Here is a 26,841-nt window from a genome sequence, read left to right on the forward strand (position 1 = left end):
ATGGAGAATAAATGAATCCAGAGGAGCTCCACACTAGATAGCATGCATTGCCAAATGTATGGGGCATTACAGTGACAATATGGGTAGCACTGGTGCCTTAAAAGCAAGAGTTTCTCCATTCTGATTCTTGGCTGCGGTGTCTGAGAAGAGTGCACATCCTTGTGTTCATGTGGATTTCTCTGGGTGCCCCAGTCCCCCCCATCCCCCCCATACCGAATGCATATAGTAGGTGGACTGAACACACTACAATCTGCAGTAGGTATTAATGGTACAGAATAGCTAGTCACCCAGCAGTGTGAAAACTGGCTCTGTATGATAACCATTGCTGATGCAACACCACAGGCCCCACATGCGTAAAAAATGAGAAAGGAGCTATGGATAGATGTTAATGACTGCTTGCACTGCAAGGAACTACTAAACATTCAGAAAAAAGCACAAAAAAACTTTCTGAACCTCTGAAATAACATTTCCTGCTGGAAGTTAAGTCCCCCTTCACCACACCATGTTGAGGGCACCTCCAAAACAAATATACCTACTCCAAGGTCACACAATAGTGGACGTTGTTTTGCTTGCTTTCATTCAATCTTTCCACACACTATAATAGGGCTGTAGACAGAATGACAGGCACCTGGAGCTGCCAAGTCACTGCCCACTCACTCATCCTGTACGACAGGAGGGGAAATGCATGTTCTCTGACAATAATTGTGTGTGTAAAGCTACAATCACCAAACCACAAAATAATTACAGAATATGGCACCTGACTAGTAAGAAACTTATCCTTTTGTCAAAATATAGTGAAATCAAAATCTCCATATGGTAGGGTTTAAAGACTTTCCTAGAAAACTTCTTTTCATGCAAAAGATGCTATCCTAATGGATCAGTAGATATGCAGAATTTGCTCATATACTTAACAAGCAATTGTCAGAATCAAACTGATTCACATGAAGGCTCATCAGCAGCATACCACCCTATCCAGTCAACCATGAACATTTACTGCTGAATTAAAAACATTCCAGCCCACATGCCAAAAATGTAACAGTAGATATGTAGTGTAATGGATGAATTCACATTTGGTTACGTATTTAGTCTCATTACAATCATATATTTTTGCAATTATACAACATATTTGATATGGTAAATTTTAATAATGTGTCTTTCAAAAATCTGCAAAACAATGCACTAAACGACATTTTCACAAACTCACAAGGGTTGACCTCTTCTGTGGGGGCCTCCAACCACTCTATACTGCAAGGAGAATGGAGACCCACTCTCTTATCTCCTGGATCAATATATGATAGATCACGTTATAAAACAATTAAATGATTAAAACAGTTTGGGACCTAATAACTGAAGACTCCCTTTTAACAGCTCATACTTTCACATAAAACTCAACTATAGCCATTTTTAAAAGATAATAAAAAGTGATAACTACCTCTTGTAACAGATGTTGCTGTACAGTAATTTTGTCCAAAAGCCCTCTGCTCTTCACTTCAGGGATATCCTGCCAGAAGGAGTAACTGGAATCCTTTGGAGATATATGGGAAGAGGAGGAATGGAAAACTGAAGAGGTGACCAAGCCTGCAATAGACAGAGAGGCATCTAAACGAAAGGGGACCTTTTCAGGTTTTGAATTGGTTTTGGCATTCTTCACCCAATAATTTTGGTACAACGGCTCTAGGAAAAAAATGAGAACATGTGAGAATAATTAATGGCAAAGTGGAAAGCTTACCAACCAAAGCAAAAAATCCCATAATTAATTAAAAAACAAAAGGCATCTTACAAAGACATTTTCACATAGTATAAAACAATTGATAATTTGATAACAGAAAGAACTCTGCAGCTAACAAGCTCTCCTTCCAGAGAACCCCCTCTCAAAACAGTTCTAAGATATCCAACTACTATGTTCTTTCAATATCTGCTCTACAAAGTAGTGTTAGGCTATTTCATTTGCTGGTCACCAAGCAAGGCTACAGAGTCGTAAAACAAGGATAAATAAAGAATGTTATAAATGACCACAAGACATTAAATGGACTGGAAAACCAAATGGGGACAAAGGTATCCTCTGCAGAATGAGGCCAGTACACACATCTTGTATCAAAATCATGACGGCCCTATGCAATGCAATAGTGAGGTAGAATCCTAGTCAGTAAATATTTACGGACAGAAGCCAGAAACACTAAACCAAGGTTCAGAATGTAGATCCAGGTAGCAACTGTTATAGAGGATCAATTCCTGGAGTAATATTACATAATGCTTAGTAAAGCAACAAAACAACTTCTGCAGTTGGCTTTTCTAGAAGAGTGCCTGGAAGTAACAATTCCTCTAGGTGAAAGGCCTACACTTTGTGGTTAACCGGTAAAAGGCCTACACTTTGTGGTTAACCAGTAAGATTGCCCCAAGGTGGCTGTAAATTAATTACTCAATCCATACTGAAGGTATTAACTTTGTTACTGCAGTCCTATTTACCAGAGGAAAAAGAAGTCAAACAGTCAGCTGATAATAGGACATACCAGGTATGAAAGGCTCTCTTTCCTGTACTTTTATCATGGAAAAGTTGGTCTGACCATGAGACAGCTTCAATACTGCTTCAATGGAGGAGCATCAAACTTCCATGTCATTTGAAAAGCTGACCCTTGTGAAAACCCGTTTAAGGATCTCTACAGGTAAGAGCAGAGACACCAAAAATACACTTACTGAATGCAATAGCCAACCAAGATAATCTTCCAAGGAAACTTTAATGTATTAAACAAGCTGGCTGGCTCAATAAGCAGGTTGGCCAGGTACAGTGGATATAAAAAATGAGACTAAAATAAATCATTTCAAAACTTTTCCCACCTTTAATGTGACCTATAACATGTACAGTTCAATTGAAAAACAGACAAATCTGTTAGGGGGAAAAATATAAAAAAATAAAAAAACATACAATAAGCTGGTTGCATAAGTGTGCACACCATTAAACTAATACTTGGTTGAAGCACCTTTTGATTTAATTACAACATTCAGTCTTCTTGGGTAGGAGTCTATCAGCATGGCACATCTTGACTTAACAATTTTTGCCCACTCTTACTTGCAAAACTGCTCCAAATCTGTCAGATTGTGAGGGCATCTCTTGAGCACAGCCCTCTTCAGGTCACCCCACAGATTTTCTATTGGATTTAGGTCTGGGCTCTGGCTGAGCCATTCCAAAACCAATTTTCTTCTCGTGAAGCCATTCTTTTGTTGATTTGGATGTATGCGTGGGGTCATTGTCATGTTGAAAGGTGAAATTCCTCTTCATCTTTCTAGCAGACACCCGAAGGATTTGGGCCAAAAGTGACTGGTATTTGGAACTGTTCAGAATTCCTTCCACCTTTACTAAATCCCCAGTTCCAGCTGAAGAAAAGCAACCCCAAAGCATGATACGGCCATCACCATGCTTCACTGTGGGGATGGTGTTCTTCTAATGTGAAGTGTTGTTTTTGCACCAAACATACCTTTTGGAATTGTGGCCAAAAAGTTCAGCCCTGGTTTTATCGGACCACAACACATTTTCCCACATGCTTTTGGGAGAACTGATGTATTGCTTTCCAAATTCTAGCCGGACCTGGATGTTTTTTCGGTGTAAGAAAAGGCTTCAGTCTTGCAACCCTACCCCATAATCCAGATATATGGAGAATATGGGAGATTGTTGTCACATGTAGTACACCAGTACTTGCCAGAAATTCCTGCAGCTCCTTCAGTGTTGCTGTAGGTCTCTTGGCAGACTTCCTGAACAGTTTTCGTCTTTTCATCAATTTTGGAGGGACATCCAGTTCTTTGCACTGTCACTGTTGTCCCATACTTTCTCCACTTTCTGATGACTGTTCACTGTGTTCCATGGTATATCCAGTGCTGTGGAACTTTGTACCCTTCTCCTGACTGAACTTTCAACAATGTGATCCCTTTGATGATTTGCACGCTCTCCACAAACCATGGCTTTTGCTGTAGCAGGCAACTGAGTAAATGTTAGGAAAATCCTACTATGACAGCTGACCTTTATCTGGGGTTAATCAGACTCTCTAATTGATGGCAGGTGTGTGCCCAATAAGACTGAAAGCTGTAATTAAATCAAAACGTGCTTCAACAAATTAGTTTAAAGGTGTGCCCACATAAAGTATTAGTTTAAGGGTGTGCACACTTCTGCAACCAGCTTATTGTACCATTTTTAATTTTTTATATTTTTCCCTAACAGATTTTTCAATTGTATTGTACAGGTTATAAGTCACATTAAAGGGGGGGGGGGTTGAAATTTATTGTGGTCTATATCACAAAACCCTGACATTTTAACAGGGGTGTGTAAACGTTTTATATCCACTGAAACGTTTTATATCCACTGTATGTTCCACAAATTCACATCACAAGGAGCATAGGATTTCTTCAAAACATAGAGTACCACCCTCTTTAGAAAAAAAAAAAAAAAACACCAGTCCACAAGTTAGCTCTCCACATCAGATGCTGTAGCTTAGGACAAAGTTGATCAGGTACCAATAACAGTGAGTAGCTGTATGAAATCTAATGAGGATATTTTTTGCATCACCCTCATCATGACCCTGTCTTCAAGGAGAAAGCATGCATCTCCCACATATTTCTTAGAACTACACCATCAAAAGCTTTAGTTCACTCAACTGCTAATATTCATTTAAGAGGAGGAGCCAGAAAAGGATCTGAAATTTGGCCCTCATAGCTCATTTAATGAATAAGAGAACCTTCTACACAACTTGGGAGACCATGACAAATCCTTGTAGTCAGGTGTGGTGTTTAATTTAGGATCTCAATTCCAAGCTCAAGGCATATACAGTACATGTGATAACAGGGCAGCAATCAAAGTCAGGAACTGAAAAATAGTACAAATACTACCAACTTCAGAATAGATTTCCCAAAGCAATGAAGCTGCGGGGGGGTCCCTCAAAGAAAAAAACACACACAAACATATGCTGGAAAATAGCCAATTCCTGCGGACAAAGGCAAGACAGGCTTTTCAGATGTAAATTCTTGTGCTGGATTACCCAGATAACTCAGTCCGGTTCCGAATGAAAAAGTTGAGCTCAACTCCCACATGTTCAGGCTTGTGAACAGGTGAGAGTCAGTCAAAAAAACAAGCAGCAAAACAGACTAACCCAATACAATAGGAACTGATCTCACTGCTAAAGACTGAGCCAGAGACTGTCCAGGAGAATGATAATATAATCTAGATATAGGTGATCCTGCTTTACACACAATTTGTTCTGGAACCAGATAGGTTGGGGCTAGTCTTCTCTTCACCTCTCTAGAGTGGGCCTAGACAGGTTTTGGGATATACAAAACCCCAGCATAGGAACTGCAAAAATTAGGAGTTTTGCCATTTAACAAAATGCTGCCTCAATTCAAAATTGGAGCTGCAGGATGAACTCTTTTGTGCATTTGCAGCAGTGTTATTTGGACTCGAAGTGAAGAATATTGTAGTACGGTGATCAGATGGATAAGCATCTACTCTCACTCTTACTGAAGACTGGTCTCATCACATGGGATGGGTGACAGAGAACTAGAAGGGTATGAATGAAATAGCTGCCTTAAGACTTTAATGCTACCCACAGATTCTCAAATACTTGATCATAACACAAGGTTACTCATATTTCATACCAGTGCATCTTGTGTCATACCACAGTGCTGACCAAGAATAATCACTTTGTGGCAAATCAGTGCCAGCAGCAGAGAAGGCAGCTAAACAAACTCAGGCAATGCACAAGTAAAGTGACGTGCTCAGAGTGTGTGTAAATTCACCTTCAGAAAAGTATTTAATATAAACAAGAGGTTGTTCGGGGATATGTGGTCCAAATCCATCATGCTCAGCTACAAGCGTAGTCAAAAAAGTCATCTGTGCTTTTCAGAAGCAAAACCATAGTCCACCACAAAATAGAGATGAAAGCAAAGGTGCCCATGTAAATGTAGTAACTGGAAGATTCTCCTGATTTCAATGAAATGTGCCAAAAGGGCAGTAGGTAGCAACTGGAAAGCTGCTCAACTGAAGATCAGAAAGTAAGATGAATTTAAATTATGGAGAATTCTCAGAAGGCCTCAAACTTTCTAAAAGGTCCTGTAAACTATTTGGTGGCTCAGAGATGGCATTAGACACTGTCAAGGCTATACACAAGGGTGGGAAAAAACAACTTCAGTTGGTGACAATAAGAAGGTAAAAACCACCACCACAGGAATTTCCAAATCCAGTCGATATTCCACCCCTTTACAACAGCAGTGCCACAAGCAAAAATAAAATGGGACTGGTCAACTTTTATAGCAGAGTTCACTATGATGATTACATTTCTAAAGTGACAAAAATCAATATGAATGAAGGAGGGTATGGACTGAATTTATTAATATGACAGCACTGTTAGGGTGTTGTGGTTGGCACCTTTCAAATGTGAGGACTGTGCCTATAAGACTGATGAACTAAAATGTTTCCCATTGAAAAATGGAGGCAGAGAGATCATACTCCTTGGTCTTCCTGAAAAAGCTACAACCACGATATAGAAAGGAAACTTCATTGGGCAGTAAAGTCTATGATGAAAGAAAAGAAATTCAGGTTCAGCCAGTCTCGCAGAGCAGCTGATCATCTCTGTCCTTTAAACTATAGCCACAGTTGACTGAAGTCTGCAATGCAATCAAAATGCATGTGTGGGCCTACATAATGCTGAGTACAGCATACTGTGGAATCCCTTAACACACTGTTATAATGGTAACAACTCTGATGAATGCCATCTGGTTCCCCTATTTATGGAGAGTCATGTCTGCCTTTGCCATCTCAAACATTCAATATGGGGAATAGGAATCTGTACCAAAGATGGCCTCACTACAGTTTAATTTTCATAGAGATGGTATTAAGGCACAGCGGAATCTGGATGCTTCTCATCTTGGAGAAAAGAGGGTTGTATTTTTTCACAATACTTAATCATATTAAAGCTAATAATTCATAATATTTTTTATAATGCAATTACAAAATGCATTAGTAGTCCAAGTTCATAAAGCTAATCTAAGCTCTCCAATTAAAGAAATTATGCATCACATTAAGAATCTTTGAAAATGACCAAGTTTGTCAACCTCTCATCTGGCTCAAGGAACATTCTGGGTACTATAGCTTTCACTTTAAGATTTTGGTTCACACATGCCCAAAGCATAGCAAAGTGCCAATTTATTAACAAGTCTATCTTAAAATTTGATTTGTATTGCTCTGTTGCATGTCACATGTGTTGTCTAACATAGCCCAGACATCCTTAACATTCCATATTTGTGTAATTACTTTACCTACCAACATTACAAGACTCAGACTGAGATCCTGAAAGGATGACAAAGGATTATACCCCATCAATAATAAAAAGGGACTTTACAACTTTACCTGGCCACAGCACATTACAAACATTTCTGTATTTAATCTTATTCAGTTCTGCACCTCCTCCCAGAATATGCAATTAATCTAGTACCCTTGACCATAACTCCCAGAATTAATGGAGACATTCTGAATATGTTTAGTCAGTCTTAACATGTTAAGCAATGCCATACAGAGAAACATTTTCTTGAGTTAGTAATGCATCTTGGATCAATATAAAATGTTTTGTCCATCTTACACTTGCACTTGAATTCCAATTCCTCTCTCACTGGATCCTACATATACGCAACACTTTCTCCCTTGTTGCTTTTAACATTTTAGGTTAATGAGAAAACCCTTCTCCTTGGAATGAAATTTTGCCTTGTTTCTGCCCATCTAATCCATAATGGCCATATTAAAGAGATCTAATATGGCGCAAAGAAAAGACAAACTAATTACAAAAAACAGCACCAAATAAATACAGGCAAAGGCATCTGGATATGGAAATTTTCACAATACTAAAAATAAGAAGAGAGGATTAGTAATGGAGAAGTTAAAGAAACTGAAGTTATGCACAACCTGCAAAGTGAAGGATTCAGTGCAGAAAATCCAATGCTGGCAACATCACAGCATAACAGAATGAGTCCCAAAATTAATGGTGGGAGAGGTGGAATGGGAAGCATCTGATTGATCACTTGCCACAAAGTTACTCTAGTAGAGAGAAACCAGTACAAAAGTTCAGTTAAGAGTTGCACAGCAAGGGAAGGACCAGGAAACAGTGGCAACTCTGATGTGGTCATTGTTGTGGACTGAAAGGCCAATGGCTTCCCATATGCAACAGTGATGACGACAGGATGCAGCTGAAGAGAGAATGTCACATTAAGGTATTCCCAACTTTTTGTAGAATGTCCGTAGAAAGAATGTGCCTGCAGTTTAGAAGACAATGATCCAAGTGAAGAGTTGTTTGATTTAATAGATTTGGATACATATTAAGATCAATGAAAAACAGATTACAAAAAGGCAGCAAGACCCAAAAGGTTATTTCATTCATTAATAGTCAGAGAAGATTTATAGCTTAAATTTCTTCAAAAGCAATATTTTTTCATTCAATATCTCAACTGTTTGGCTAAGAGAGACGAGACTTCAACACAAGTCACAAGAAATGGTTCTCAGGATTTGTGTGTTAAAAGACATTCAGTTGATATTATCTAGTATATAGGACGTATTACTTAAAAACAGACAAACTGAAGACAAAACTGGAATGTTTCAAAGAGACCAGAAAGAGGATAAACATTTGTAAGCCATTAAGAAAACAAGGTGCACAAATCATCAGCATGACAGACTGAATGATTATGAAAGCAGAATAACTCAAGGTGAGTCTCACAAAATAACCAGCTCACAGCATAAACTCTAAAGAACAGACAAGAAATGAATACATCAGAATTTATGTTGTACCTGAAAAGTACGAGGGACACAATATAATAAACTTCACTATCTGGCTACATAAAACATTAAATTTACCCGAAACTTTTTTTTTGGAATTGAAAGAGCATAGATATCCCGGAGAGCACCTTCTAAGAAGGAAAACCTACCACCACGCAAAATTATAGTTACGTTCATGTCTAGCTTAGAAAAAAAGCAAATATTAAAAGCAGCATGTTCCAGCCCAGAGGTGAACATCTAGTCAGACTTGACAAGGTCTATATTCCAGTAAAGTATAAGAAAATCCTGTTTACCACTGATCAAGGAACATAAAGAATACTAAAGCCACTTTGGCATTTCCTGCAAAGATCAAATTATTCCTTTCTGAAGGAGCCAAAATATTTAACATGCTGGAGGAGGCATCCACTTTTAACAGCAATAAAATCCTCAATATTGAAGAAATGGAGTGAACAGTACATCTCTGAAGAGACAGTGTATGGAGTTCTAACTGCTTCTAAAACTAAAGCCTAAAAACAGACCCATTCACCAATTGCTGGACTATAACAATAGATGTTTAAGTTAAAACTTTACACTGGACTTTAAGCCTCAAAATATATGCATGTATGCATATTTTAAGATAAAGCATTTTTTTATGAGGAGGAATAAATGGTTAGTTTTACGGTTACTACAGTGGATATAGAAAGTTTACACACCCCTGGTAAAATGCCAGGTTTTTGTGATATAAAAAATGAGACCACAACAAATAATTTCAAAACTTTTCCCACCTTTAATGTGACCAATAACCTGTACAATTCAATTGAAAAACAAATCTGTTGGGGGAAAATATATAAAAAAAAAAAAAAAAAAACATACAATAAGCTGGTTGCATAAGTGTGCACACCCTACTTGTTGAAGCACCTTTTTATTTAATTACAACATTCAGTCTTCTTTGGTAGGAGTGTATCAGCATGGCACATCTAGACTTGGCAATATTTGCCCACTCTTCCTTGCAAAAGCCCTCCAAATATGGCAGATTGAGAGGGCATCTCTTGTGCACAGCCCTCTTCAGGTCACCCCACAGATTTTCTATTGGATTTAGGTCAGGGCTCTGGCTGGGCCATTCCAAAACTTTAATTTTCTTCTGGTGAAGCCATTTTTTTGTTGATTTGGATATACACTCTGTCACTGTCGTGTTGAAAGGTAAAATTCCTGTTAATCTTCAGCTTTCTAGCAGATGCCTGAAGGTTTTGGGCCAAAAGTGACAATTTGGAACTGTTCATAATTCCCTCTACCTTGACTAAAGCCCCATATCCAGTAGAAAAAAAAGTAACCATGCTTCACCATGGGGATGGTGTTCTTTTGGTGATGCGAAGTGTTGTTGCACCAAATGTACCTTTTGGAATTGTGGCCAAAAACTTCAACCTTGGTCTCAGACCATAACACACATTTTCTCATATGCTTTTGTGAGACTATTTATTGTTTTGCAAATTTTAGCTGGGCCTGGATTTTGCAAGAAAAGGCTTCAGTCTTGCAACCCTACCCCATACCCATTATGTATGGAGAATACGGGAGATTGTGGTCACGACTAGTACACAACCAGTCCTTGCCAAAAATTCCTGCAGGTCCTTCAGTGTTGCTGTAGGTCTCTTGTCAGCCTCCCTGACCAGTTTTCGTCTTGCCTTTTCATCAATTTTGGAGGGATGTCCAATTCTTTGCAATGTCACTGTTGTCCCATATTTTCTCCCCTTTTTGATGACCGCCTTCACTGTGTTCCATGGTATATCCAATGCTGCGGAAATTTTTTTGTACCCTTCTCCTGACTGATATCTTTCAACAATGAGATCCCTTTGATGCTTTGCAAGCTCTCTGCAAACTATGGCTTTTGCTGTAGCAGGCAACAGAGTAAATGTCAGGAAAATCCTACTAGGACAGCTGAACGTTATTTGGGGTTAAATCAGAGTCTAACTGATGGCAGGTGTGTACCAAATCAGAGTCTAACTGATGGCAGGTGTGTACCCAAGAAGACTGAATGCTGTAATTTAATCAAATCCTTGTTGTACTGCTTGAATACTGGATAATAGTATTGAAAAGTTTTTTTCAGTTTTGGTACAAAAAAAACTTTTTAGTTTAACATTAGAATATTCAGTACTTATTATTTGTAGGCAGTTATATTGTTAGTATTTAATATATTAATCAAGGTTTTAGAGCAATATGCCTTAAAGAACTACTGAAGTCATTGGTTTTAATTGTATTACATTGATTTGCTGTCCTCAAGAAATGTATTTAAAAGGAGGTTTGTGTCTATTGCAAACAGATTCTGATGAAGTCCAGTACAATGGATAAAAGCAATTTCTTTGAGTGTTTAATGCTGTTTTTATGGCCGTTCACTAAAGCATAACTTGGTTTACTAACGCTTCAATGAGAGTGGCGTTTTAGGGTCTGACTTTATTTTATTTTACTTGGTCAACGGTTGATTGGCATAAAAAGGAAACTTGTCCAACCTATACAAGTTAATTATAAATGATTTCAATGCAAAATTCTAGAACTTTTTAGATAAATTTCTATGGAGTCGCAATCCACCACTAAGAATAAAGCTTTTATATTACTGGAAAGTAAAGTAGTTATGTGAAAATATATACATAGATTTTATATGGAACAACATTCGTTTAGCAGAGTGACTTGCACAGTTGTTGGAGCTGTAGTAAAGATGTAAAAGCTTAGTGGACACATTTATGGATTGCGAAAAATTAAACTTATATTGGGAAGAGAATGTTCCACTTCCTATATTTACAAAAGCCAAAGCTCAAAAATTCTTTTGAGCTCTCTTTTTGTAACTGTTCTGTCAACTTCCAAATTGGAAATCAAACATGGTTCCTCCATTCAAAGAATTTTTAAATTTAACAAAAATACTACATAAAACTTAATCAGAACAAGATCTATAAATCACAGTAAGACCTTTAGTTAGGATAACCTTGAAATGTTGCTACCAAAATACCAATATTCTTAATGTGTTAATCGTATAAGCTTACCTTGATGATTCAATGTATTCCTTTCATTGTATAATAATGTGAAGACGAATTTCTTCCCTTCTGTTTATATATTGTAAGCAGGTTAAAATACAAATTTTCTTAAAAAAAAATCACATGAATTTCTGTGAATGAACACAAGTAACTAGGACATGCTGCTGTGTAGCTAAATAAAGTTTTTTTTTTTTTTCTAAAAAAGAAAATTAAGGGAAAGGAATGGAAGAAATAGAATGCCACCATGGAAGTAGCAAATATTTATCAGCACAGGCAGGAAAAGCTTAGAAGATAGGCAAGTACAAAATAAGCAATTCACTCATGACCCAAAAATTTTGAGAATTGGGAAATCAAGCAAAAGGAAAAGAAACTTCACCAAAAAAAAATAGGACATTTTGCAGAATAACGACTCCATGGAATATAAAGATGCTATAAAGACCATCTCTAAGTGGATTGCTCATTGTATTCACTTTTCTAATTTACAGCATGGCAAGGTTCTTCCTCAGGGTATTGGGACCCATTCTGCTAGAGCTATCTCTACCTCAGCAGCTTTTCTTAGTGTACCCCAGGACATCCTGGAAGCAGCTACCTGGACTTCTGTCCACACTTTCACCAAACATTACAATTTTCCCTTGTTTTCCAAGTCCAGGGCTAGTTTTGCCACTGCAGTGTTGCAGGGCATTCTAACCAACCATTAATCAGTGGTGTTCCTCCTCCCTTTTTGTTTTTTCCTGGGCTTTGGGAATCAACCTATTTGTAAGGACTGCAACAGTGAAACACTATGAACGTAGTAAAGTTGTGTACACTTATCATAAATGTAGATGTTCAAAGTGCAGTCATTGTTTTCCCTACCTTCTGTCCCCCTTTTTTTCCTAGGGCACAGACTGGATTTTCTGTTTTCTTTACCTGGTCTTACCTTTTGTGGGGGGCTCCTGACAGTTATGACAAGAAAAACTGAGGAAATTACGTCGGCTGCCTGCTTTTGTACCAGACGTCCTGGCGTCAGGCTAAATCCAATGGCAGCCGATGTCATATACCAATGACTTTGGCATTCTAGCCAACTGCAGGCTACCGAAGACGGATAACCCATTTGTAAGGACTGCAACAGTGAAACACGATGAACATCTAAGAATATTAATTTTAGCTTCTAAAATAGTCAATGGAACACAGCCTAGGAACAAAGTCAAGCTATAAACCAAATTTCTCTTCGTGACCGACTGGCCTCAAAAGATACTGGATCAGATGGACAGGAAAAGTAATATATGTTAAAAACTTATCAAAGGATATATAAAAATCAGTGTATATTCGCCATTCTGACGGCAGTAGGGGCCTCCCTGAAAATGATTGCATGTACAGATCTGCAGGACTGCACACATATTTGCTGATTTCACCTGATCCAAACAATGAAAGTTTTAAAACATGAGAACAAGTCTAAGATGATTTATCTGCTTAGTTAGAATCATATCAGTGCCAAGTTGGAATGAAAATCGGACGAAGTAGACAAAAAGCAGGTAAACAAATGAATACAAAGAGAATGGTCAGATAAGAAGGCAAGAAGTGTGGAAAAGGCATATAGTCGCAAGTACAAAAACCTGCTGCAACAACCTCACAATCGGAATCTGATGCAGGAGTGATTAAAAAGTGAATTTAAAACAGACCGATGAAAGGTTAATACTGGTGGCAAAGTATGGTGGACTATGTACATGTTTGGTTTACTATTTCCATTGAACATGTGGGGAAAAAAACAAATGCAGGCTTTGTAAAACAGAACTGAAAAGTGTTGCACAACCTTGTTGCTGGTTATGATGCACTAAATGGCAGTACATTGAAAAGACAATGTGGCAAGATTGCTGCACAGGGAACTGTGCAAACGTTACAATACTGAAGTAGCTGAAAAGCATTGGAAACATGAGCCACAAAGCATTAGAAAAGGTCCATCACTTGGGATCAACCATTACCAATAAAATGGATGCGAGAAAAATCAGACATTTTAGTCCATGAAAGACAAAAGTAGTACTGATCACTGAAATTAATGTACAAAGTCAAAATACCACGATTTGCAGGCAGAAACAAGGACAGTGTGGAAAGAGGATACCCAGACAATTCTAACAGTAGCAGAAGCCGGAGCAATTGGTCTCAAATACTTTACAATCATAATTAAGATACCGATACAGCTAACTCAGTATAAACTGGAATCAATTTTGGCACATTAATGGTGCTCCAAAGAAAGAGCACTTTTGGCTAACAAAAACTGAAACAATACTATTTTCATGCTCTTTAATCATAATTTCACTTATAAATGGGGTCTGTTCACATCATGGAATTACCAAAAAAAAAAAAACACACCTGAGAAATTAAACTCGGAAAAGCCAACCTTTGTGATATTTTCCACCATCCTTATTTTTAACAAAAACCTCAAGCCCAAAGTTGACTTTAGTCTCCCAATTCCAACCTGCTCAACAGTGAGTAGCAATTACTGTCTCTCCTCTACACATTTGCCCCAATAAAAGTTATTCCAAAAGCTTTTTAGTTTGTATCCACATTAGCTGGTAATCTATCCAATAATTTACACCAGTACTCACTGGACCAAAATCAGGATATCCCAGATCATCTCTTATGCTTAAATGTTAGCCTTTACATTTTCCCAGTTTTAAATCTCATAACATTTACAAAATGCTCCCATGTAAAAACGTAAAAAAGAACTCCATTCTCACCAATTGGCAATTGTCATCTCCACGCCACTGTAATAAAGCTAGAAGATCCAGCTGTACTAGCTCAATAAGTGACCTCTCCCTCCTAGGAAGAGACAGATGGTCCAACCCACTACACTGCTCTTGCCTATGGAAAAAGGTACGAAGCATGCAGTATATGGGCTGGGTATATGGCACTTGGCTACACTAGGCACTCTGCATTTTGGCTTTCATAAAAAATGTGTTGAAATGTAAGTGCCAAAGGAATAGCATTGTCAGATGACATGAGACAGGGTGCAACTGAAACAGAAAAATCCATCATGGTCATCTGGATCACTGCTGTGGCATGCCTGGCTCATTCTAATTTTGAGCAACGAATGGCAGCAGTTGAAGCAGTGACAGCAGGCATAAAAAATCTTTATCAAAGCTATGAATTATCTTAAGCCAACTGCATTTTTTAATGCAGGTATTCTTACAAGAAGCCGTTCAACGATTTTTAAGGCATGGGTGCCGCTATACACATTTAAAACTGTTGTGTTAGACAAACCAAAAGCTTTCCATTATGGTACTAACTTGTAAGACAGACAATGGTACCAACTCAAACTGATTTAATCAAATTCTGGGACTAATCAAGGCTCATCGCTCCGAATAATGATTCAGCATCCAAAAGAAAAATCTTTAGCAAGAGGTCAGGTTACAATATTAGCAGATACAGTAGACCATCAATCATACTGCATAAAAGGTTGTGGAAGCACCCTTATTAGTCTTGCATCTATATGCAACAGTGGAGGCTACAGTATAGCCAAGTTGAAGCAATTGACTGTGGCAGGTTGGTTTCCCTTCATAGAAACAGCCATGCTTCACTAAAATATGGACACTTGGTTGATACAGTAGATATGGGTGAGAAGACTAGTAATGACACAGATAAAAAGGATTTATGAGGAGTCTGGCAGTCTCACATCACTGCTGAAAAGTATCCCATTTTGGGTTCTGAAGTAGGAAAAGACTATGGCACTTTACCAACTACAAAAGTTATTGCAAGTAGTGAAATACTTACGTTTCTCAATATACTTGGATTCTCTTCTCTTCTTTTTCATGCTTTCTTCACTAGATTTCAAGGATACTGGATATGCACTAAATTACAGGGAAACAGAATATATAATCATTTTTAATGTATACATCAGATCTATTACATGCATACCATAAATGCAAAATATTTTAATGTATGAAAACATCTGTGGACACACTCTTTTGGCTTCCAAACCACAATTTTTTTAAAAATTTGTAGAACCGCAAGTGGAGATTACTCGACTGTAGTTCACATTAAACCATACCCAAACTCATGTGTCCTGCTGTTGACCATTTCTAAGTACATTAAGATGACCTTTACAGTAGTTATGCAAATAAATCAAAACAAATATAAATCTACCATTTAACAGTTCATGATGCACTCATTTACTAGTTTCTACTCTTCCTTCTTCTCAATTACTTCTGCCTTTACTCAGTCTCGAAGTTCAGCACTACATATGAACATAGGCCTGTATAGCTGAAATCACATCTGTCAGCATGCAGACAAATTCTCCCAAGGAACACACTTTGGTATTCCTGGGCGATTACAGGTCATGCCCATCACAAAGCTCTACAGTCAAGGGTATAAACCAGGGGGAAATCACATCCAAGTGGAGAGAACAGGAATAATGCACTTTGAAATCACTCAAACTTAAGACTGACTCCCTTTGAAATTAACACAGATTACACATTCCCCTGGATTCATGAAGCTCGGTGCAAGGATGGCATTAGCCTTGTGCCAACTGTGCGACATACAGATGGCGCAGCAGCACCACATGCATATTAATGAAGGCGCGCTGCCATAATGGCCACGTGCATAGGAAATGTGCGCGAGTGCAGGGGGCATGTCCAAGTGCTGCACGGAGGCATGAACATGTCAGCTGCTTACACACAATCTAAAATGCTGACTAGTACAGCGCCTGCCTCTAATAGTAATAACTCCTGTCAGTGTCCGTGGATACTGAAATGTATACAAAACAGTTTTGTGAACACCAAAATAAGTAAACACAAAGGCACGTAGCTGAATAAGAGTCCCTGTCCCTCGAACAAATATTTAAAACCCCATCCCTAGAACAAATATTTAAAACCCCGTACCCGTATTGCATGGTAGTGTCGATAGTTATACCAAGTGGAAGTGAAACGCATCATGTTAGCGCACCGCCAATTGCCAAGCCTAGCCCAATGGTTAGGGTTACCACCTGTCCCACATTGTGAGGGACAGTCCCCTCTAGGCAGTTGTGTCCATACCAAAACCATTATAAATGTAAAATGTCCTGCGATTGTAGGACATAATTATGTCCCATATTTTATGTAATAGTCCCATACAATACATTTCTGTATATAAAATACCTAAATGTTACAAGAAACAGAATAAGCAAGTAAACAGAATAAGCAACTAAACCGCTACAATAAAAGCTTATATTTAGGCATAAAACTAAAGTACTATACTTTGCATTGATCGTGGGTATGTATTGGCCTGTAAACTCTGATGTGTCCAGAAAATGTCCCATCCTGGTCATAGGAAAAAGTGGCAACCCTAACAATGGTCAGAACATTCGCCCAATATCTGCCCATTCGCAGTCCAAGTTGTCCTTGTCAGGATGGCACAAAGAAACGGGTATTACCCGGGTCTACCTACCATGTCATGAAAGATAAGTATTTGCGTGTACCTATGTGCGTGAAGTACAGCATGTGGATGACCAGAAATGCTACGGTAGTCCTCACAGCCATATTAGTACCAGAGATATGTAGTGTACGCAATGTGTTCTGTTGACTGTGCCATGAGCCATCAACCAGAGAAGGGATGGATGGTGTCTGTGGAATATGGGGGTGAGGGGTGACGGGTAATGTAATACACCAAGGGGAGTCTGGGTTGGATGCACAATAAGTGAACTAGAGGTGTAAGAGGGAGCAGTGGATGAATCAGGAAGATAACCAAACAACAAATATTCACATATGCAATACAATCCCACAAACATATGAACATTAAAAAGTGCAATACACATGTACAGAAAAGTTACCGGCACATACTCACATAATGGTCTGGCCTGAACTGAGCCATCCAACCCAAACACACATTGATACATAATTGAATACCCATCATCCCCTCCACAGCACACCATCCCCCCCCAAACGTCCACCAAAACCACCCATACTTGGGCTGCTAGATAGGTGCAGCCATATCTGCACATAGTGACCCCTACTCATATCTAGTAAGCAGTCTCACCCTAGGCAGTCTCAGGATAGCAAACTATGTATCCCTTGCATGTATAACCCTACCTTATTTTCGTAAAGCCAAAGGAATCTAGGTCATCGGTCCCCACAATTTTTGGATATCCCTCATGGGATAAGTATCTGTGCTAAACATTAGACTTGGTGTCACGACACGATGTCCAGTCCTGTAGACATCTGGACACAAGTTGTATGAACAGTAGTTGTCCACAAGACTGCTCAGCCTCCAGCCGGTCCTGCAGAACCTACGACCTGAGATTAAACACCTGACCATGATGCACGACTCCCCACGTGCATTATCGGGAATATATACCTTACACATTCACATTGTGGCAGTCTGTTATAGGGTGATTAAGGTGCTTTAAAGCAGACGCAAGTAGGGTTACCACCTATCCCACTTTGCGCGGGACAGTCCCTTTTTAGGCAGTTGTGCCCTGATCAAATATAATACAATGGCAAATGTCGTGTGATTGTAGGAAATACTTGTGTCCCATATTTCATGCAACAGTTGCATAAAACAGTTATTTCTGTATGTAAAATACTTAAATGTTACAAGAAACAGAATAAGCAACTAAACTGCTACAAGAATAAGCGTTCATTTACACAAATAAGTAAAGCTCTAACCTTTGTACTGACCGTGGGTATGTGTCGGTCTGTAAAATCTGATGTGCGTCCCAAAAATGCCCCACTTTGGCCATTTAAAAAGGTGGCAACCCTAGACGTAAGGGGGTATGTAAATAATCATGTAGGTGTATATGCATGTGTATGTACAGACCGATATATATATATATATATATATATATATATATATATATATATAATTATATATGTAGCTATGAAGAATGAACATGGTCACAATATAGCAGTCATAACAAATGTGAAAGGAAACCGCAGCAGAAACCCCGGTTATATTTAGTGCGGTTATATATCAGGATGGCCAAAGGTGAGCACACCTCTGCATCCCTAACCACAGGTAGGACGCTAAAAGTGGAACAATCTCCCCATGCTAAGTCTGACTTTCAACTAGGTACAGGGCAGTCCCGTTCCCCAGTCGGACAAGCCTAAACCCGGATGACCACATGAACACCCGGACAAAAACCCGGATGACCACATGAACACCCGGACAAACATGTATGTGCCAGGACTATAGGCTTTGGAGGTCTGAATATCCTCTGAGTGAGTCAACATGCAGCACGGGTCCAAAGCAGTAGGGAAAAGGGAATGGTGCATGTGTAGTAGTGCGGTTTTCCCAAAAGGAAAATGGATGTCTGCTGTGTAAGTGAAGTGATGAGGAGTGTGTTCAGGTAACTATGAACCATGGGTATACATAAAAATGAAGCAGAACACCAATAGTGTAGTGGTTACAGCATCCGCTTAACAAAAAGGCATTCACGGTTCAAGTTAGACTATAGCACATATTCATTTTCCTTGCGGAATGAATGTTGCTCAGCTGTAAAGCCGACATTTAAACATGTAAAGGTGAATGTGCATATCACATGGGACTATTAAATATACACATGTATATACCTAGGTTATGTTACAGCAGTTACTGGTAACTGATGTTCAGACCTGGCATATGTTGGTGGAAGGTCCAATCAAACATCTACCTCCCACTCCCCACCCCCCCACCCCCAGCTAGGCCGGTGAGACATACAGACACGCAATAAAGGTAAATAAAACACTGCTTTCCAGACCACTGTCAGGAAACTACCAGTGGGAGAGATCTACAAGGTCTACACTTTAAACATGGACAGTGATGTCCCTTGCGGGGCACCAAAAATTTTGTTCTTCCAGGCAATGCGAGTAAAGACTACTGTGACCAGGATGTAGCTGTACATGGAACAGTAAGTTGTGCAAGCCTGATAACACATGGGTTGACAACTATGAATGTCCCAACACGAGGAGAGTGGGCAGTGTGTAGGTGTGTGTTCATATCCCACCTGCACCCACAGTAAGGATGAGTGCTGTAGAGTAGTGGCAGGTAGGGGAACTAAGGGTATGCGATTATGGGCCTAGGCGTACAGGTGTTGGCTGGCAGACCTGTATTAGGACCGCCCCGTGGGTGTAAATAATATTCCGATGTGGGTATAGCAGATGCCCATACCTCCCAAACCTTAAGAGCACATCTAAAGGACAGTCCATAAACCACTGGGGGAACACATAGGGACCATATCATTGAACTGTCCCTGATTACCAGGGACGTCCGTGATTATGAATCAGAATCTTACAGTCCCAACTAAACCCTCCTAGAGCTAATGATATTAGGAGGAAAGGTGGCGGAATACACGTAATGAATAATGGCAACATACAAGAATCCTAAACAGCATGTACCTCAGACAATGTGTACGAATACATATGTGCTCTGGGTCCATCAATGTGTCAGGTTAATGGCACCAACCTTCTAAATGTGTCCCTGAGGTTGTTATGCAGTATACCTGATTCAGTGTTCATTCTTCCCCATTCATATGAGAGGTCTGCTAGTGAGAGAAAGTGCATGTTCCACCAACTACCTTAGAAAGTTGATAGAATAATAGGGTTGGGGTTACCACCCATCCACCTTTGCGAGGGACACTCTCCTTTGGGCAATTGTGTCCTGCAAAATAAATTTATGGCAAATGTCCTGTGATTTAGGGCAAAGATTTCCTATATTGTCTGTAGTAGTTGCATAAAACAATTTTGTACCTGAAACACCTAAATGTTATAACAGTATAAGCAACTATAATGCTGTAAGAATAAAGTACAGTTTTGTACCTACCATAAATGTAGATGTTCGAAGATCCACATTGCTGCAGTCCTTACATATGGGTAGTCCGCTGTCCTCGGTCGGCCCGAATACCAAAGTATTAGGCTGACGTCGGTCATGGGCGCTCAGATCTGACATCAGAGCATCAGGGTATAAAAGCGCATGACCGACGTCATATCCTCAGTCTTTTCTTGCCCCAGATGTCAGAAGGCCCTAAAAAGAAAGGCCACAGCCCAAAAACAGGATACCTCCCAAAAACATGCCCAACAACAACCAACTCCCAAACCATATAACCATGCCAAACTACAGAGGGGAAGGAGGGAGGGTAAATTGGACTGCAGCAATGTGGATCTTCGAACATCTACATTTATGGTAGGTACAAAACTGTACTATGTTCTTCATCTCACATTGCTGCAGTCCTTACATATGGGTAGAATCCCAAAGCAGAGGTAAAGGGAGGATGGCAAAATCATAAGGCAGTAGGGGCTGCTAAAATGCCCTGTAATATTGCAGTGGCAAATCCAGCCCTAGACTTAGAATAAAGAGGAAGGTGGTAATGCTTGGAAAATGTATGTACTGAACTCCAAGTGGCTGCTTCCAAAATATCTTTTGTAGCTACCCCCCTTAGAAAGGCAGTAGAAGTGGCAGTAGCTCTAGTGGAATCTCCTTACCATGATGGGAATAACAGAAAGAAATACAAAACCCAATCCATTTAGAAATAGTTTGTTTTGAAACAGGTTTTCCCTGAGAACCCAAAGCAAAAGAAACAAACAACTGCTGAGACTGCCTGAACCCCTTGGTTCTGCTCAAATAATAACGTAACTGCCTGTGAATATCCAAAGTATGCAAAATCTTCTCCCCTTTATTTTGGGGTTTGCATAAAAAGTAGGCAAATGAATAGTTTGGTTCAAGGCCACACTAGAAACCACTTTAGGCATAAAGGAAGGATTAGTACGCAAAGATACCCTATCCTTATGAAAAATCAGGAAAGGTTCCACTGCCATAAGGGCCTGTAATTCAGAAACCCTTCTTGCAGAGGTAATGGCCAACAAAAAGCAGTCTTCCATGATAAATACTTTAACTCGGCAGTAGCTGCAGGCTCAAAAGGTTGTAGAGTAAGCTTTTCCAACACAAAATTGAGATCCCAAGCAGGAGTAGGAGCTCTACGTGGGGGTCTTATGTTCTTTGCCCCTCTAAGAAATTGCTTAAACAAAGGATGGGAAAATAAAGGAGGATCACAGTCATAGTGAGCAGAAATGGCTGCAGCATGAACCTTTATCGAGGAGAAAGACAAACCCTTGTCCAATAACTCAGTAAGATATTGAAGAGAAACACTTAAATCAGGCTTGGAAACATCAAAGTCCTTTGCTTTGCTCCAAAGAAAAAATCTCCTCCATGTATCAGTGTAAACTTTCCTTGTACTAGGCCTTCTGGCCTCCAAAATAACATTCAAAACTTGTTGTGGAAGCTGAGACCCTCCAGGGTCTAAAACAGAATATGCCAGGCTGTGAGATGCAGAGACTGAATCTTGACATTGAGGAAGTGATTGCCCTCCTGAGACAAAAGATGCAGAATCAAAGGCAGAGGCCATGGAGGCTCCCGTACCAAACCCCTCAGTAGTGGGTACCAGTGCTGTTGAGGCCAATCCGGCGCTATCATAATCATGGATGGCTTGTTTATTCTGGCCTTCAGGAGTACCTTGGGAATGAGAGGCAGAGGTGGAAAGGCATAGACATGAAGATTGCTCCAACTGAATGATAGAGCATCCACCTTCCAAGCTGTGGGATGAAACATTTTTGTGCAAAACTTTGGCAACTGGTAATTTAGTGGAGAAGCGAACAGATCTATGTCTGGAGTCCCCCATAACACTGTCAACTTTTCAAACACATGAGGATCCAGTTTCCACTCGTGAGGATCCACAATTTGTCTGCTCAACACATCCGCTAAGGAGTTCTGTGCTCCTGGTAGAAACCTTGCCTGAAGATTGAGGTGTAAACTGAGAGCAGTCTCCCACAAAATCATCGCTTGCCTGCAAAGAGGGTACGAATGGGTTCCCCCTGCTTGTTGATGTACCACATGACAGTAGTGTTGTCTGTTTGAATCAACACCTGTCCTGGGTGAAGTAAATCCTTGAAAGCCATCAATGCAAATTGGACTGCTAACATCTCCTTCAAGTTGATATGCAAATGTTGAAGTCTGACAGGCCACGTGTCTTGCACCCATTTTCCATTGAGGTGTGCTCCCCAAGCCTTGTCCGAGGCATCTGTCGTTAGAATCTGACTCACCTCTGGTCGGGTCACAGAGAGTCCCTTGTTTAGGTGACATTCCTGAGCCCACCACAAAAATTCTTTCTGTATGCAAGGTATTATCTGAATGACAGTGTCTAGATCTTGGCAGTGTTGTGTCCATACATTTTTGAGATACCATTGAAGCTTCTTCATATGCAGTTTGGCATTGGGAAGCACCAGAATACAAGATGCCATGAACCCCAAGGTTTGAAGGACTGTCTTTGCAGTCAGCCTGGACTGTAGAGACATTTGATGGAAATAGAGAGAAAGGCTTCTTTGTTTGTCCGGGGTCAAAAAGGCCATCTGGGAAGCTGTATTCAGTCTCACACCCAGAAAGCACATGTCCTGAGAGGGTACTAGACTGGACTTTGTTTCATTCACAGAATACCCTAGGCATCTTAACACTACCATCACATACTGTAGATGATGCAGAAGTTAGTCTTTGTGTTGTGCAATAATCAGGCAATCGTCCAAATAAGGATAAATCTGTATTCCTCTTAACCTGAAAAGGCTATCACTGGAGCCAGAACCTTTGTGAACACTCTGGGCGCAGTAGATAAGCCAAAGGGCAATGCAGAGAACTGATAATGTAAATTTCCAGCCCGAAAACGCAGGTACCTCCTGCAACTGGGCCTGATAGGAACATGAAGATAAGCCTCTTTGAGATCCAGAGTTACCATCCAGTGATCTTTTCCCAACAGAGGTAAAAGCTGTTGTAACGTCAGCATTTTGAACTTTGGAATGTCCAGATAAGTGTTGAGGATAGATAAATCCAAAATTGGTCTCCACGTGTTCCCTTTCTTTGGTACTAGAAACAGGCGAGAATAAAATCCTAGTCCCACTTCTGACAGAGGAATTGGCTGTATAGCTCCTATTTGAAGAAGTAAAGAAATCTGCTTGTGAGCCTCTATCCTTTGCCGAGGAGGAACGTCTGGCATGCCTTTGAAAGGAGGCAATGTATGGAAATAGAACTTGTAGCCTCGGTTTATAATGTCCAATACCCATTTGTCCTGGGTGACTAAAAGCCAGTTTTGCTTGAAGAGTGCTAACTTTCCTCCCAAAGGAGCTGCCAGGGAAGAAGAATCTGGCAGCTGAAAATGCAGGTCATTGGGCCTGTTTACGAAAGGACTGGCCCCTGCCCTCACCTGCAGATTGTGCAGGTGAACTCCAAGTTCTAGGCCTGAATGTACTGTGAGCTCTGCCCCTGCCACGTCTAGATCTACCCCTAGACTGAGAATCAGAAGGGTAGGTCCACCCCTTAGTAGGCCAATTTCTACTAAACTTTGGAGGTTGCACCTGCAAAAAATCTTTAACAGTCTGCATGGACTTAGCCTTGTTTTCCATTTTCTTCAAAACCGACTCCACAGGGGACCAAACAAAACTTCAGACTGTAAAGGGGCATCCAGAATTCTAGTTTTAACATGCTCGGACAAATTCTGATCCTTAAGCCAGGCGTGCCTATGAAGAACTGAACCAGTGGCAGCCACCCTAGAAGAGGCCTGTACAGCATCAAAACCACACTGCAAAGAATGCTTACCCACCTGTTCAGAGACATGTACTAAATCCTGCAATTCTTTACACTCTATGCCCTCTGCCAAAGCATCCACTTTAGATTTTAGCTGAGAAAGGAGGAAATTCTGATATTTCAACATATGAAACTGGCAATTTAAAGCCCTCATTGCTAAAGTAGAAGAGGTATACACCTTCTTACCCCATCTATCCAAAGCTCTAGCTTCCATATCTAGAGGAACCGGATTCCTTACAACAGAAGCTCTAACACCCTTAGGCCCCTGACTAATAGTTTCTGGGTCCGCCCTAGGACTCTTATACAGATATTTATGAGCCTCAGGCACCCTGTAATACCTGTCCGGTTTAACTGGCGCAGGAGGCAAAGAATCTGGATTAAGGGAAGCCTCAGAGAAAACATCTTGAACAACATCCAAAACAGGAGGTATAGCCAAGGGTCTATGCTGTGGTAAAAACAAGAATTCCCTAAGCCTCTTCCGTGAATCAGAGAAATCCTGTCCTTCCCACTTAAAATGCTCCCTCATGGAATGCAGAGTTTCTGAAAATGAAAAATCCTCTGGAGGAGAAGCAGAAGGAGTGGAATCCTCTGCATCAGAATCCGAATAAGGGGGAAATCTTGAATATCTTCAGCAGAAGAGTCTGAGTCATCTGAGGCCTGATCCAAACTTTCCAACTCTGGCTCCACCCTGGGCCTCTTATCAGGAGGGGGCATAGAGCCTCTAATTAAAGTAATCAAATATTCTGCCATTTTAAGCATGTGCTTTTTAGGCACAGACCCTGAAGTACCTGGAGGGACACCAGAGGAAGGCAAAACAGACCTGCCCTTAGAAGAAGCCTTAGAAATAGTAGCAGAAGGCCTAACCACCTTAGGCATAGAAGGGAGAACAGTAACCTGAGAGGCCCCTTCAGCTTGACCTGACTCCTGTGAGGCCACATCCTGCAAAATCAAAGTTTCCCCCCGAGACTCAACAGAAACTTCCGGATCCACCTGCTCCACTGTAGTTTCTGCAGGACCGGCGTCCGAGACGGACGAATCAACCTGTTTAGGTTTCAAGGATTTGTCTTTGTGCTTCTTCGGAAGCGGCGCCGGAGGATCCGACGGCATATTATAATTACACCGCTTACCAAAGACTAACCTAGCACAATCTAACCTTCTTTATAGTGCGCTTATTAAACCTAGCACAAAACCGACACCCGACTACGCCGTGGTCCGTCCCAAACAAGGAATGCAAAGAGAGTGATAATCCCTATGCGGTATCTGTTTCCCACAAGAAATACAATTATTCACTTTTTCTGACATCCGGAATTAACTGAGGCAAGAAAAACAAAATATTCCCAACGGGTACTTAGCCCAACTTGGTTTCGGTCTGAAACTCAGAATACGAAAATTTCAGAACGCCGAACGGCACTCGCAACGCTGCTTCTGCATTGGACCATGCGGCAAAAAAGACTGAGGATATGACGTCGGTCATGCGCTTTTATACCCTGACGCTCTGATATCAGATCTGAGCGCCCATGACCGACGTAAGCCTAATACTTTGGTATTCGGGCCGACCGAGGACAGCGGACTACCCATATGTAAGGACTGCAGCAATGGGAGATGAAGAACATCCTTTTATTTAGGCAAAACAGTGAATTACTCCCCTTTCTACTGGCTGTGAGTATGTGTTGCCCTGCAAAGTCTGACGTCTCTACATACAGGTCCTATAGGTTTGCCACCTTTCCAAATGGCCAAAGTGGAACATGTTCTGTAGAAATGTCAGTCTTTCCAGGACAAAACATACCTATAGCCGTGCATATTACAGGATTATACTTATTTACACAAATAAAGACGTTATGTCTTACCATAACATTCCATCGGAGTTGTTGATCTTCTTCCATTCATCACCAATGGGTACAGTTCTGAACCCTCGGAACAGAGTCGGCCAAATACCAAGCTAGCGTACACCAAACTCTCGAGCCATGCTAATACCCACAATGCCCTTCATCCCATACCTCAGATCAAGTTTGCAGAACACATAGTAGCAACCATTTTGGCACCATTGAAATGTTTCTTAAATGGAAATGGCTATTAAAAAGGCTATACCACCAGGACTTAATAATAATATCGCCATCATCGCTGGGATTGCTATTGGGGGTCTACTTAGATGGTAGGACTTTAGTGCTTACATAATAGAATTTATATCATTTTTTATGTTTTATAATATGCTTTGTTTCATAGTCATACTTTAAGTATGTAAGTTCTAGAAGAGAAGATTTTTCTTAAATATACTGATATAGTTAATGGGATGTCGATGGCTATGTTAATGTTTGATTGCGCTAAATATTGATATTCTAACCTGGTATCCTGATCCTAGTTTTTTCTTTTCCTATGCTTTGGTTATGCAATATCCCAACTGTGGCCTCTTTCTTTCTATCTATATATCATATCTTCTATATATCATTTTCATCAACTATACTAACCTAAGAATAACAGTAGAATATTATCCATGTT

At 40.2% G+C, this 26,841-nt stretch overlaps 1 protein-coding gene across 1 annotated transcript in view; it reads right to left on the minus strand.

Annotated features, from left to right (window-relative positions):
- Positions 1-1,369: 1,369 nt before the first annotated feature.
- Positions 1,370-26,841, minus strand: part of LOC122792890 — a 210,081-nt gene continuing 184,609 nt past the window's right edge. Inside the window, exons 4-5 of the mRNA XM_044060449.1 lie at positions 15,547-15,623; positions 1,370-1,674 (exon numbers count right to left, since the gene is read on the minus strand). Of these exons, the coding sequence (XP_043916384.1) occupies positions 1,370-1,674; positions 15,547-15,623 (382 nt within the window). The remainder of the gene's footprint in view (positions 1,675-15,546; positions 15,624-26,841) is intronic.

The sequence above is a fragment of the Protopterus annectens genome, chromosome 2.part0 (genome assembly GCF_019279795.1).
Source record: "Protopterus annectens isolate FY-2018-M chromosome 2.part0, PAN1.0, whole genome shotgun sequence".
In the NCBI taxonomy this organism is placed as follows: domain Eukaryota; kingdom Metazoa; phylum Chordata; order Ceratodontiformes; family Protopteridae; genus Protopterus; species Protopterus annectens.